The following is a 14587-nucleotide window of genomic DNA, read 5'->3' as shown; positions in this document are numbered from 1 at the left end:
ACTGTAGTAAAATTTTAGCATTCCAACCTGACCTTTAGTCCTTGACCTTTGACGCCATGACCCTAAAACTCCCAGGAGAATCACTGTCAGGCAGTATATGCACACATATGAATATAAACTAAATTTCACGATGATACTTTGAGGCACTTCCAATATATGGAGGAAGAAGTGAAATTTAGCATTTCCACTTGATCTTTGACCTTTTGGCCCAAAACTTTCCTAGAGAATTACTACTGGGTAATACAATAGTACATGTATACACTAGGTTTCAAGAAAAAACCTTCAGGCACTGCATAGATATGGGTTAATAGAGAAATTTTGAGGAGTTGACATTGACCTTTGGCCCATGACCCCCAAATATCAACAGAATCACTGTCATGCAGTAAATGCATACAGACTAAGTTCCATGAAGATACATAGTTGAACCATTTCCGACATATGGAGAAAAGGGAAATTTTAGCATTTTCATTTGACCTTTGACCTCATGGCTTAAAACTTTTCCCAAAGAATCTTTATCAGGCGATACATGTATACATAAAATTTCAAGAAAATATCTCAAAGCACTGCATAGATATGGGGGGAAATGGTGAATTTCTAGATTTGACCTTGACCATTGACCTTTGACCTCGAGAATGTGCACCCAAAAGTTGATAAGCACAACTTTGTCTACTTGTACACATACATGTCAACTTTCATAGGATACATAACAGTTATATTACTTTTTGTACTATACAGTGCGCTCCCATTTCAAAGAACCCATTTATAATGAAATTCTCTTTACAACTAAGAAAAATTCGGGCGCCAACATCATAATAGACTATATTTTTACATACTTCACTTTTGGTTTATAACAAAGTTTCGTTACAATGAAAGAAAACCACTAGTCCCATTATATAGCCTAAAAGGGAGTGCACTGTATTGATGTTTGTGATCTATTCATAAATTCTCCTTGTCAAGGTTTTCAGACTTGATTTCTTTTGTTCATAGGAAAAGAACCAAAAACGTGTATATGACATTCATTCACTGTATATCGTGAATAGTATGTAATTATCATTAGCAAATTGTGAATGTCACACTATCACCAACTGACATACAATTGTACTATCACTTGTCTTGAACAGACCAAGGAACTAATAGGCGAGCACCTCCTTGGATAGACAGGGAGTAAATTCCCTTATACTACTGTACAGAAATTTTAGTAAACGGACATACTGTGTAATATTCTGATCAAACTGGTATATAATTCTAAGTAATAGAATATTGCTATACAAATACATTTTGTCTAGCAGTCATATTCAACATGCACAGCAAACTGCAATGCAATCCCAGGAAAATTATTCCCTGATAGACCCAGGAGGTACTAGGTGACCATTGTCCTCTGAAGTATATGTAACTTCTCGACAGACTTGATGGCTTATATGCATTAAATGTCAGCATTCATTCATCTGAAAAATATACTTCAATTACTTGTTTATCTTCCTCCTTTCACTGTATGTCATCGCACCATCCCAACACAGAAGGCCAAAATACTTAGTATAGCCACAGAAAACCCTAGCAGTTTGGTAACACTCATGCTAGAATCCTTGCTACATGGCTTGCTCTTATTCCTGACTGAGCTCGGGGTGATGCCATGCATGAGGTCTTCAGAACTACGGAGGAATGCTTCCCTTGCACCGGGCATGGCATGGGGTCCCACAAGACGATAGCACGGGGGATACATTGAATCGAAGAAGAAACTGTAAGCAAGTTTGGGATCGGTGAAGAGGAGCTTCCATAGACTTGGCAGGGCACCGATTTCACGTGCCAGTCTGTCCTGGTACTCCGGAGGTAGGATCTGATGATTTTAGGCATTCAGCATAAAGAGTGACAAAAAAGAAAGAATTTCATGTTAATGATATTCACAGTGACTTCTAGCTCTTTGTGAGCCACAGTATACCCAGACTGAAATTGCTTGATGGAGAAATAGTGAGAGACACTGCTCCTTTAGCTTCTAAGTTAAAGAAAGAACCATACATAGAAACTACTGAAACAAGATCTGACTGGTGCATAACAGCTGAGATATACTTACCTAAGTGATATACTGCTAAAGTCTATTCAATTGACAGCATGGCTTACTGTTTGTACCACGTTACAGAATATCAATGTGACTCGGGAGTTCATGCACTGAGACTCACAGGATTTGATGATGGAAGTAGAGACTGCAAATATAAGTTTATCGCTCAGACTTGCAAGATAAGCTTTTTGTTTATTCAGAGGTATATGGGGGGGGGGAAGTAATGACTCGACGGTTTAATTCATTAGTTGCTGACCTGACTCGTGGACTTAAAGGAGTTTAAAAAGAATAACGTCATGAGTGGCGTCAGTTGCTCATGCATATATACCCATATTAAAGTGATTCACAAGTTAAGAAACTAACAGAATGTTGACTGACTACAGTAGGAGTTTGTCTGGATTGACTCAAAACATTGCGATGAGCGATGACTAAGGAATGCAGGGGAGGAGTGTTCTGATCTGAGTTCAATGCAGTGTATCACAAGGCAATATACAAGCTGATACAGGGGTACAGAATGGTGGCTTAAGAATTGACCATTTGACTCTGTTCATGGATAACACTGGCTGAATTCTAGTGGAATTAACTCTAAACAGGCCAAGTTTTTTGGCTAAAATCTACAAGGTTGTCTTCATTCTTTTTTGGAAATTATCAAGTTTTAATATAAATCTATCAATTATGCAAATTAGGCCCAACAACTTATTTTGGCCTATTGAACACAAATTAAGAGCATTGAAAGTCTATTAGGTTTGTACAGTACATCTGCTTTGACATATTCAACAATCGTACATCATAAAAACCTCCAAAGTCATTTAAATTCTTATGTATTTTTAAAATAAATTTCTTATGCATTTTTTTGTTTTTTACTTTTGTTTAAGGAAATGAACACATAATCACAAAATTATGCACGTTTTGCGGTGACATGCTGTTATAAAAATGGGCATGGCTTAATAACGGTATGCGCAAATGTTGCAAATTTGGTCTCAAAAGTTGCGAAATGTGAAAGAAAAAAGTCAAGAAGCCTTTGAGGAGGTCTTCTCCCGTTGCAGAATTATTCCGCCCCCATCCCATCCATACTTTTTATCATAACTATTGTTCATATTTTGTGTATTAAACAACACTTAACACTGATCATATGGATTCAAATTTTTACAGTGGTTGTTTCTATCAATAACTCACATATATATAACATATAACTATTTTAAAGCACTAATGCTGGATCTTTGTTTCATCAGCAAATGGTAAATTATGCCTTTAAGGCACTTGCAGCTTGAGGCACGAATGGTTGGACTAGTCAAAGAGTGACTCGAGGAAGGTGCCTTACCATAGGTCTATAGTGACCAAGCTGCTTGAAAATTCTGTCCCGCCTGGCCTGGATGTCGGACATCATTTCTGGCAGACTGGGCAACTTGGCTTCTCCCTTGAACACTTTGGCAGCATAGCGGGCTTGCAGTTCAAAAGCAGGTCCTGCGGCACCACGGACCACAACGTATCCAACAGCAGCCATGGTGTGATGGGTCAGGCGTGGTGGGAGGACATGGAGATACAGGTCTAGTTGGCCCAAGTCACCTGCAAGAGTCAGCCATTGCACAGATGGTATCATCACTTTTATATGTTACATGCCACGCATAAACAATCTTGCCTTTGAACTTGAAAGCAAAGTATCCATGAGCAGCAGATGTAATTCGATCAAGTTTGGCAGACCAGTGGATAGTTAGCAATCCCTAGGAAACCCTGTACAAGAATCACTCTTTCTACACTTTGAAATTTACAAATGTGATATATTCTGGCTTTTTGCCATGCCAATAGCCTTCAAGCAATGATTTCATGGTAAAAGTTAAGGAGCGTTTAACCCTTACTGTACTGGGCTATTTGGCTCCATGAAAATACTGGGGGGGGGGGGGGGGGGGGGGGGGGACTGGGAGCCCCCCCATTGATCTTGGAAACGCAATGTCCGATGAACTTGAAAATTTGCATGATAGATCTTTGCGTGCTGAATCTGATGGTGTAATTTAATTTTAATCAATTAAGCTAATTAATTATTCATAATGCGTATTTTATGCATTTGGCGGATATTTTTAAAATTTCAGCCTAAACAAGTACAAAATTACATGAAAACTGTGTAATAATGAAGAATAATGTTTCCCAAATGTGAAATAAATCAATTCTTATCTATTTTTATAAGTACAGCAGATTTGCATAAACTATTAATATGCAAATTTACTACTTATGAATTTTTGCATACTTTTGAAATGACGTACTAAAATGAAACTGGAAGTAAAATTATCCTTTTATAGGACCCATGGGCACTACCATACTTTTCAACTGTATTCCAATGTCCCTGATATTGTAAACTTGAACTATAATTCATGCAAATTTATGTAAATTTATGATTTTTTCAATAAAAATTAGCTTATATGTGATTTTGCGTGCAAAATATAGGAAAAATCAATGAATACAAAAAGTATAGAAATGTGAGAAAAATCAAACAGTTATTTGCCATACTCATAAAACATTTTTGAAATTAACTTTACAGAATCATGTTTTTTGTCTAAAAGTGAAAATATCAGTTATTCTTTTGTTTTTCCAATGTTTTTATTTCTTTTGTTTTTACAGTTTACATTTGTTATGTATTTTATTGTTTTCTAAGAGTGCCCAGTAAATCATGCGGAAGAATAAGAGTTATTTGAATCATCTATGCGGATAAAAACTCAATTTCCCCCTCAGAGAGAGAAAAACGAGAAAAAAAACTTTTTTTGTTATATTTTGTATTGTTTTTATTTCTTATGTTTTCTATTGTTTTATATTCCTTATGTATATCATTGTTTCTAAACTTTGCCCAATTTATTTCAGAACAATATAGAAGCATGAACCAAGTGGAAAACCAATTCCTGAGCAAAATTTATACAGTAATGCAAGCCATGGTCTATTGACAGTATGTAACTGTACACAAATATATGCAGCGATTAGCCGTTTTAATGACATGCGCATACTAATTGGCCCATAACACCCCCTAGGTAGGTCTGATATGGACAAATGTGGTATCAAAATGTGCGCAAGACTTCAGGGGAAGAAGTCATGAAGCAAGAATCCGAAATTCCCAGCAGTCGCGATGCAATTGCCAAAAGTATGGAGGCCCACTCCCCCCGCCCCGTGCAGTTAGGGTTAAATGAAATTTTCTCATCCTGGCTTTCAAATTATTTACACACCAATGGTGATTGAAAGCAAGTTGGAAAAGTTTAGAGCATTATTAAGTTTACTAATTAAGTTTAGAGCATATGATCACAAGTGCTCCCTTTAGTTACATTCAAAACCTGTGGTTCCAGTGACCACCGTTTCACAGACACTTTTTTGTATAATTGATTCAAAGCTAATATCCCACCTGAGAGGATTTCATCATCAACAAATGGAAATTTCAAACTGTAGCCGGTGGCAAATATCACGCAGTCCACGTCATCCATCTCCTTTCCGTCGTCAAAGATGACCTTTGACCCTTGGAAGCTCTGGATCCCACTCCTGACGCCGACTCTGCCACTCATGATATCCATGGGGAGGCGGTCGTTGATCATGGCAGGGCTCTTGTGTGGAGGCGTCTGCCGCCGAAGCCCAAGACCATCCCAGTCCTGTATCGACTCTACTACTCTGTCCGTCACGTGGTGGACCAGCCAGGAGGGGATAAAACTTTTCCATCGCTGGTTGACGCGAGCATCCACTGGCTCCTTGCCTAGCACACGAGGAACAATCCAAGCCCCCTCCCTGAGGCTAATCACCACCTTTCAACACAGCAAACATGCAATGTATCATTTCCACATATACTGATCATATACTCAACAGAATTGAAGTCTGCAGTTGTTTCCATAATAACCTACAATGTGTAGTCCTTACAGTTGAAAATGTTTGCCTGAATATATATATATATAGCGAAAACTTTGAGCAAAGAAATTTATTTATTATTTGTTTCTGGTCAGTTTTCCCTTTCTTGTTTCAATTTATATATATATATATATATATATATATATATATATATATATATATATATATATTCTTTCTTTTTTTTTGGGGGGGGGGGGCGTTTCGTGAAGCGTTTTGGTTGGATATTTTTCAGACAAACTCTTACAAGCTACTAAAATCCTGGCATCTGATTGGCTGAGGGCAAATTCGTCCAACAACTTTGTCGCACAGAATGTTTCATGAAATGCCTCAACAGATGACATATACTCTATATGTCATATATTTTTGCAAGCATTGTCTGATGAATCTAAATTTGTATAGCAAATTTCCAAAGTGGATTAATTTGCCATCAAGAACCGCAGTGATGGAATGAGAAATAAGTGGTATCACTTTAAGACCAAGGTAAGCATCTTCCCACTTTGGAGACTATGTAATTTGCATTCATGTTGAAGGAGACAATATTTTGGTGTGTGGCCATTTTCACTTTGGAAACTATTCACATGGATCTGCTATTCATTTGTGGAGGAAAAAACACAAACAAAACTGAACAGCTAACATGAAATGCATGCCATCTATGTCTGTCATGGTCTCCTTCTGTTGCTGTCTGTCTCTATCTCTCTCTTTTTGGACATTGCTAGTAAGCAAATAATCAACGTTGGTGAAGGTGATGGGATAAATTATCACTTCCGAGGCGATCTGGATGTAGCTATCTTTCCGAAGCGCAGCTGAGGAAAGATAGCGTACACATTCAGATTGCCGAGGAAGTGATAGTTTGTCTTATTGCCTGAAACTAAAAGTTGATTATTTGCTTTATATTCCACATCTAGGGTCCTAGAAATTCCCATTTTATTCCACATCTGAAACTGTTTTAGCTGTCTAGGTATTAGGCTTCGTGTGCGCGTAGAGGACAAAACAATGAATTTGCTGCGCGCACCGCGCGGCACCGAAGTGAAAGTGCGTTGTACTGTGTACTATCAAGTGACCTCGGTCACATGATAGTCCACAGTGCAACGCACTTTTATTTCGCGCGTACTCATCTTGTGTTAGGACTGTGTGGACTGTGTGGAGATCAGCGAAACAAAAGGGACTATCAACATAGAGTGTAACGAACTTTTTTTCTCAGGTGATGTGATGGGCAAAACTACGCTTCATCACGTGATGAGTTCTGGACCAATCCTATTGCAACATTCTTCGTATGTGGAATATAATCATTGATACCTTTTTAGCATGATCAGCACATAACACTGCGATATCCCCAGCAGAATGGCCAGCACCTGTCAAATCATTGAAAACAAAATAGGAACATTGAGAACAGCTTAGACTGGGTTCCCAGCATTTCAAGAAAATAAAACTCCCAGATTTTCCAGATTTTTTCCTGATGAAGAATCAAACTTCCATGATAACTATTTCAACTCATTTCCAATTTCATCCAATGGATGTTGTTTTGACATGCAACAAGATTTAAGAGTCCTCCTGACTACTTACGATTTTTGGGCCAATCAAAATTCCCTGAATTTTCTCTGATTTGAGGCATTTTTATCAAATTCCCTGACTTTTCCCTGACTGGAAAAAAGTAAAATAATTTTCCCTGATTTCCCTGATGGGATGGGAACCTTGAAAGAACATACAGATTAAAATAAGACTTAATCCATGTCTAACCTGAATGGAATAGGTAGAGTAAAATCATGAGGATTGCATAAAACTCGGGGAAGCCTTGCTTAGTTACCTCATGTTTCCATGAAAAGGTGATGTTGGTCACCATGCACATGAATACAAAATGGCGATTATAACATTACATCGGATACTGTCGGTTAACCTGCAAACAAATTGCTCCTCATTGTAAATTATTATCATTATCATTATTTCTTAATGTAAATTTTGTTCCTTCTTTGGTCAAAACTGCAAAGACCCTAAACTTCAGCACCTCTTACATGAAAGTCTTTTTCCTGTCTGGACCTGCCAGCACACTAGAGACTCTTGATTGCACGATAATGCACGCAATTATTCAAATTCATGAAATTCTTCTGTCGACATGTTCTCATTGCAACTGATGGACAAATTATTTTTAGTAGTAGCCATGATGATAAAAAATCATGGGCGTACATACTCGAGCAGGATTCGAACCTATGGTTCCTCCTGGCTTCTACTAATTAAAAACACTGATCAATTCAGTACTTATTTACGTCAATGTAGGGCATTTTGTCAATCAGTTGCAATGAAAACATCTCGACAGAAGAATTTAATGAATTTGAATAATTACGCAGTACCTGCTGTATGCTATGAGGATTAGAGCCACCACTTGCTGTCGGGCGGAAGCTCGGTGGTCTAGTGGAGATGACACCTGTCCGGAGATCAGGATGTCGTATACATGTAGGTTCGAATCGTGCTCGAGTATGTACGCCAATGATTTTTTATTTTTTTAAATCATTATGGCTACTACTAAAACACTAATCGATTCAGTGTTATTAACATTGATGTAGGGCAATTTGTCAATCAGTTTCAATGTACACAATATTTCGTGGGAGTAGTGCAGCACTGGGTACATCACAAGTACTAGGTGTGACGTCATTTGCAGCCACCTGCTGCAGGTAGTGGAAGCTCTTGAATTAAACATTTCCTCTGGTGCTATCTTAGCTTAACTCTTAATGTGCCAGGTCCAAAACCCCTAACGTGCCAGAAGTTTTTACCTAACGCCAGAACATTCCGAAAACTGGACTGACAATGAAATTTAAAACCGCCATATCTCTGAAACTATTGACTGTTTTGAATCGAGTTCTACACAACATACAGATGTATATCAAGAAATGTTTGCTCTTTCGTGTCATGCAGTCAGTCTGCCACAATATCTATCTGAATCTGAAATATTGCAGAAGTAATTGATACATCAAAAAAATTATAAGAATTTTTTGTGTAGTATGGAAAAAAAGAGTCAGTCCTGTTTTTTCTTCAATGGAACGCTCCCTTGACTCTGTGAGAAAGTTTTAGAGCAACATCTCCTCTTTCAAATAATAACAATATTGCCTTCTAGAATTAATTGATTCCAAAGATACTAGCAGTTTATTTTGTCTTAGCAATTTCTCTTTAGAGTCCTTTAGTCCCAGATCCTGTATTTGAAACTAAAGTAATTGTCCTGGGCCCTGGAATAGTGTCTTTTGTCCACCTGAGAAGGAAGAACCTGCTCATCCTCCTTTTGCCTAAGTGGACCGCGGGCGGGCGTACTCTATTGAAATCGGCAGGCCTTTGTCCGTGTGCAATTCCTATGCTAGCGTGGGGACGATTAGTGACGTTCACCAACACAAAAGGATGAAAGACTTCACCGACGAACGAAAGCTTACCCTCTATGAGGGACAAAATTAAAGCAGCTTCCCGCGGGACAGCATCCAATGCGAGTGGAACCGCATAGACAATACACGCAGAGTCAATAGCATACACACGCGTGGTTTACCAATGAGACTTTTGATCCATACACATCTCGCAGAGGGTGCGCCCGCTGCGGATTTTCCCGACGCGAAAAAAATACATCTAGCTGAAAAATCGTGTCTTTACTCAAAATTTTCCAATGTAACCATGCTCATATTTTTAGTGGAAACAATGGCTATGCTAATCAGCTACCAGTACATATCATTGGCAGTTGCTTGATGTAACACATTACGGTACCACAAGAACTTAAATGATCAATGCTTTTCTCGCTGTTCTTAGTCGCCGATTGGCGACCATGGCACGTAAGGACTAAGGTCGCCATTCGGCGACCATGGCACGTTAAGAGTTAATTTGGACACAATGCTGGCATGGAAAAAAAAAGATGTGTAAGCAGAAGAACACACATCTCAAGCCAGTGACTTAGCTAGAGCAGGAGAAATTCAAACTCAAACGGAAGAGTGGCAGATTTGAGAAATTGGTCGGGAGAGTGGGGGAGTTGGAGTCTCTGAATTTGCAAAGTCATGTGACTACAAAGTGACACATCTCAAAAGGTTTGAAGTTCCAGTGGCATTCATCATTACCTACAACTAAGACAGTCTTGTCCTTGAAATCTGATCCTCTGCGGAACTGGCAGGCGTGAAGCACCTGACCTTTGAACTCTGCTAGACCAGGGTGTTTAGGAATGAAACCTGACGAGAAGAAACCAGAACACACCATGACGGCATCAAACACCTGCAGGGTGAGAGAGAATATCAAGCAGGATATGAGAGGGTATCAAGGCATGTAGAGCAGTGGAGTGTACTCTTTAAAAAAAAAAAGCATTTAAAATACACAACCAAACCCTGAATCTACATAATCTAGAAAACTACATAATTACACTTGCTTTTGTAATCCTCCAATTGAACTCGCAAAAATTGCATTCTACAAAGGATGAATGATGACCATGGTACTGGTAAGAACTAAATATGTACTTTAGCATGAAAAAAGACATATCTTGAATCATCATTTTATCATACTTGATGGTAACAGCAATGAAAGTCATTTTTGGTTATTTCCTTCTTTTTCTTTGCAAGTCAAACTTTGAGATGACAAAACACATCTAGGTGGACCGATGCACCAATGATAAAATATTGAACTACACAAAAACCAACAACAACTTACAGACAACATACGTACCTCCGTCTTGACATCTTCTTCCCTACATTGTGATCTCACAATCCATCGTCCTGTTTCCTCAAAATCATCTGCTTTCTCCACTCGAATTACTCTGGTGTTGAACCGGATGTTCTTCCAGAGGTCGAAGTGGTTTGTGTAGTCAACATAATACTTGCAGACATCCTCACCCTATTTGTCAGAAGGAGTAAGAACACAACAACAGGGAGGTGTCAGAGGAGTGGAATCTCTTTGGAATTTGTTCAAATTTATGAGTAGGTGCTACGGCATGACAACTGAATGCTTAACATTTCACTGGCTTTGATGTTCCATGCTCCAAGCCACTCTCCCTGAGAGTTTGGACATGAAGCTTGTGGAGGATTTGAAACTATCAAATATATTGATATAACATATTCTTTCCTTTATAACCTCCAAAAAACTATAAATATTCGGTTGAGACAACACAAAGATCAACAAATGTAAACAAAGGAATTAATTAAATAATCAATTATGTTCTTTTATTGTTTAAAAAAATAAAACATTAAATTCTTCAGTGAATTTCTTAACTGGGACTTGAAATTATATCTGTTTGTAACCAATGACAAAGAAATGAGGACTTGACAATTGTATTGGGATCCAAAACAAATCTAATAAAAGTAATAGACCACGTTCTACACTCTCTTGGATTATAAACAACTTCAATATACACTCATCAAGTTAGATTACTTTGAACGGTATGAATTATAACCAAAATAAAGCAATTGAATTAGAGTAACATGTTACCGTGACAATTGAGAATATCATTAAATAGGTCTATATATACGAACAGTCAGGAGAGATCAGGCAAATGTTGCAGATGAATAAAAGTGAATGTCCTGGTCGCAGGAAACTGAGAATATTGCAGTTCTGGTAGTGATGATGCAGTTAGGAGAGTTCGCGGAGATGATAAAGTTCTGGTAGCGATGAAACAGTTAAAGGGAGTTCGTAGAGATAATGAAATTCTGGTAGCTATGAAACAGTCCAGAGAGTTCGCAGAGATGAAAAACCAGGAGAGTTTGGGTAACGATGAAACAGTCGAGAGAGTTCGGGTAGCGATGAGAAAGTCAAGAGAGCTCGGGTAACGATGAGACAATCAGGAGAGTTAGCGGAGATGAAACAGTCAAAAGAGATCGGGGAGCGATTAAGACTGAGAAAGTGTAACAACTGTTCCTGAAGAAAAACGGCGTCACAGTTCTCTTGTCTCCGTGCAAGTTTATCGGACAATCAAAAGGTTATCTCCTGTCTTGTGAATTTTCTAGTCAGTAAGTATCTATCTCTTAAAAATGTCTGCAAACCCAAGCGTTGGTAGAATCCCACATCTTGGCAATGAGACAACAATGCTAAAAAATGAGCGCGATGCGCTCAGAAAACGCACAAAGAGGCGCGCCTCAAATAGCGCAGCGCTCATTATTACTCAATAATAGAATACGCATATAACGTATTTACAGGCACATACGTCATAATCAATACATTAAATGTACATAGACTGTGGCTAAGACATAGGCCACAATAAGAACATGCTACAGACCAAAGAAAACGTTCTTGATATTTGCATGTGGTTTTAAGCTGTATTTCAGATGAAATGTTGAAATCCTGTATGGAACTTGGCTGTAATCTCGTATGGAACATCCGCTTCCAGTTTCTCCTTAAATCTCCTGGGTTTTTAATACTCCCAGACTGAAAAGGAAAGTCTTATCCTTTGCTCCTGGGGCAAATTTTGATGGAAAAGAGGATAATATTGAAAGCCAGCAAGCTTTCAATTTAGAAAAAAAAGAGAGAAAAATGGGAAAACTAGTAAAGCACTCGGAGACCACAGACCTCCGCCAAGCAAGCAACTCATTTCCACCCTTACACGCATGCAATTTCCCAAAAGAGAAGCATTTTGTTTATGCCAATGCACGGCACCTTGCCTGAGCAGAGCACATGCTTTTAAAGTGCCTGTAGAAATGTCCAGTACACACAGCTTGAACCCAAGTTCGTTGACCTTACATGCCAAAATATGAAATCCTTCAAAAATCCATGAAAATTCCCCAATCACTACAAAAAATGAATGAGGTGTTCCTTAAATGAATATTGACTATTTATGCTAGTTTCATTTTAATCCATACACAACTTTTTGAGCGTATATTTTGCAAACAGACAAACCAACGCTGATGATCACTTAACCTCCTCCTTCTTTTGCGGAGGTAATAATCACCTGCAGGTATGGCGGCCATTCAGGAGGGAATGGGAAATCACTAAAAGCCATCATTGGCTTGCAGATATTGCTGACAAGTCCTCTGTAGATATATGGCGGTCCATGTGGGTCAGCTCCCTCCTCCACTTGAATGTTCCAAACACCACCTGTTCCACAACAAGTTGGCAAAACAGAATGATACCATGCATTTAGCAAAAGTCAAAGTTCTATCAGTGTCACATCAGTGACACCCTTGACCTCTGCAGTCCCCCACCCCTCCCATCTTAAAAAAAGTAAAAAAATAAAAAATAAAATATGTCTCATATTGGCAATTTCAGGTGATTCAGCAGCCATTGTTTATGCAGACTAGAAGGTCAAGATCAATGGATTTCACTTGGAACCAGATTTTTTCGATTCAGAATACTAAAATTAGGGTAAAAAGTTTCAACTACTAGAACCTATAGAGAACTACATGTATTTTCCTCAAAGACTAGTTTACATTTACGTACAATCCATAGGATTCCTTTACAGTTCCAAGCATATACCTCATTATGATCAGTAGGGGGCCTACATTTAATATGAGGTAATTGCACTCACTTGCAGAAAATTGGAACAGTAGGTCCTGAGTGCATCAGTCCTTGCCCTCAATGCATACACTCATAATGAAACATGATGATGATAATCCTATAGATGGTGGTAGACTTTTTCACATCGGAATGTTACTCTATTACTCATGACTCTACAAATCTCATGGACCATGTGATCACAATTTCAGGTGGCTGCAAATGCTCCAAAGTGGTTTCACACTGCTGAAAAAGTTAATCTACTATCATATCATGTAGTGAGTCAACAACAGGCAGAACGAGTTTATGACTTGCTTTGTTTGTATTCAATTTTTATTCATTTGATGCATAATCTTCTTCTTTTTTGGGGGGGGGGGTGGAAAGAATTTGTAATCAGTTGAAATTTGTGTATTAACACAAAATTACTCTAAAAATTGACCTTACATCACTGTGATGTTTAAAGCTGTCGCACTCCTGCAAGGTGATATCATTTTGCTTGTGTTTGTGAAAGGCAACTCCCTTATCTATCATGGTCATTGTACATGGTTGTGTGGTACAATGCATCTTATTGGTTAGTTCAAACTAGATAAAGTACCGTATTTCAATTGAATCAATGTAAAACAACATGTTTTCATGCCATATGTTTATAAGAGTAGAACAAAAGTAATACATAGCTGTAATATTAATAGTAAAACACAGAATACTGTCTTATGATGCATAGACACCAATATTGATAGTACACAGATGATAAAATGAATCAGACTTCATACCCACCAATATTACTGGTCTGTTCAAAACATACTGGTTCGAGCCCCTCTTCCAAGCAAGTTTTGATGGAAGCCAAACCAGAGACGCCAGCTCCGATGATCGCTACTCTCTTCATAATGGATGCCTTTCTTTTAAAATCAGTGTAGATTCCTGAGGAGACCAGAGGGTAAACAGTACGGTGAAACAGGACCAAGACCAGAGGGTAAACATTATAGTGAAACAGGACCGATATCAAATCAACAGCAGTGCAATTGTTAACCCACCGATACTTTCTGAAACTGCACGTAGGCCTACATGGGATTTACACCACTTCCATAGGGTTTTATTTTGGCAATTTTTTTTTTTTTTAAAAGCAACTGATATATGAAAACAGCAACTCACACAACTAAATTGCCTGGAGAGATTGTAAACAGAAATGCACTGTACCGTGGTACACAGTCGCAAAGGTGGGAAATCATGAATCTAGGG

General features: G+C 38.4%; 1 protein-coding gene across 1 annotated transcript; it reads right to left on the bottom strand.

The window, feature by feature from the left end:
* Positions 1-1472: 1472 nt before the first annotated feature.
* LOC139708169 (flavin-containing monooxygenase 5-like) lies at positions 1473-14314 on the bottom strand. Its single transcript, XM_071620143.1, has 8 exons — positions 14126-14314; positions 12810-12955; positions 10598-10765; positions 10003-10153; positions 7220-7275; positions 5433-5823; positions 3375-3619; positions 1473-1834 (listed from the first exon to the last, which is right to left on the bottom strand). Exons 1-8 carry the CDS (start codon positions 14232-14234, stop codon positions 1496-1498), a joined length of 1605 nt encoding a protein of 534 aa, XP_071476244.1. The 5' UTR covers positions 14235-14314; the 3' UTR covers positions 1473-1495.
* Between the last annotated feature and the right edge of the window lie 273 nt (positions 14315-14587).

Source organism: Diadema antillarum, unplaced genomic scaffold (assembly GCF_040938485.1).
Source record: "Diadema antillarum isolate AM-2024a unplaced genomic scaffold, OU_Dant_1.0 seq00001316_RagTag, whole genome shotgun sequence".
NCBI lineage: Eukaryota > Metazoa > Echinodermata > Echinoidea > Diadematoida > Diadematidae > Diadema > Diadema antillarum.
The sequence above is the reverse complement of the archived record's forward strand: the minus strand, read 5'-3'. Positions and strand labels throughout refer to the sequence as shown.

Excerpts from the sequence above, each read along its gene's own strand:
- LOC139708169 (XM_071620143.1), bottom strand. The coding sequence starts at position 14,234 with ATGAAGAGAGTAGCGATCATCGGAGCTGGCGTCTCTGGTTTGGCTTCC. Across the intron at positions 12,956-14,125 it reads TGAACAGACCAGTAATATTG|GTGGTGTTTGGAACATTCAA; the intron begins GTGGGTATGAAG and ends GTTGTGGAACAG. Across the intron at positions 5,824-7,219 it reads GTGCTGATCATGCTAAAAAG|GTGGTGATTAGCCTCAGGGA; the intron begins GTATCAATGATT and ends CTGTGTTGAAAG.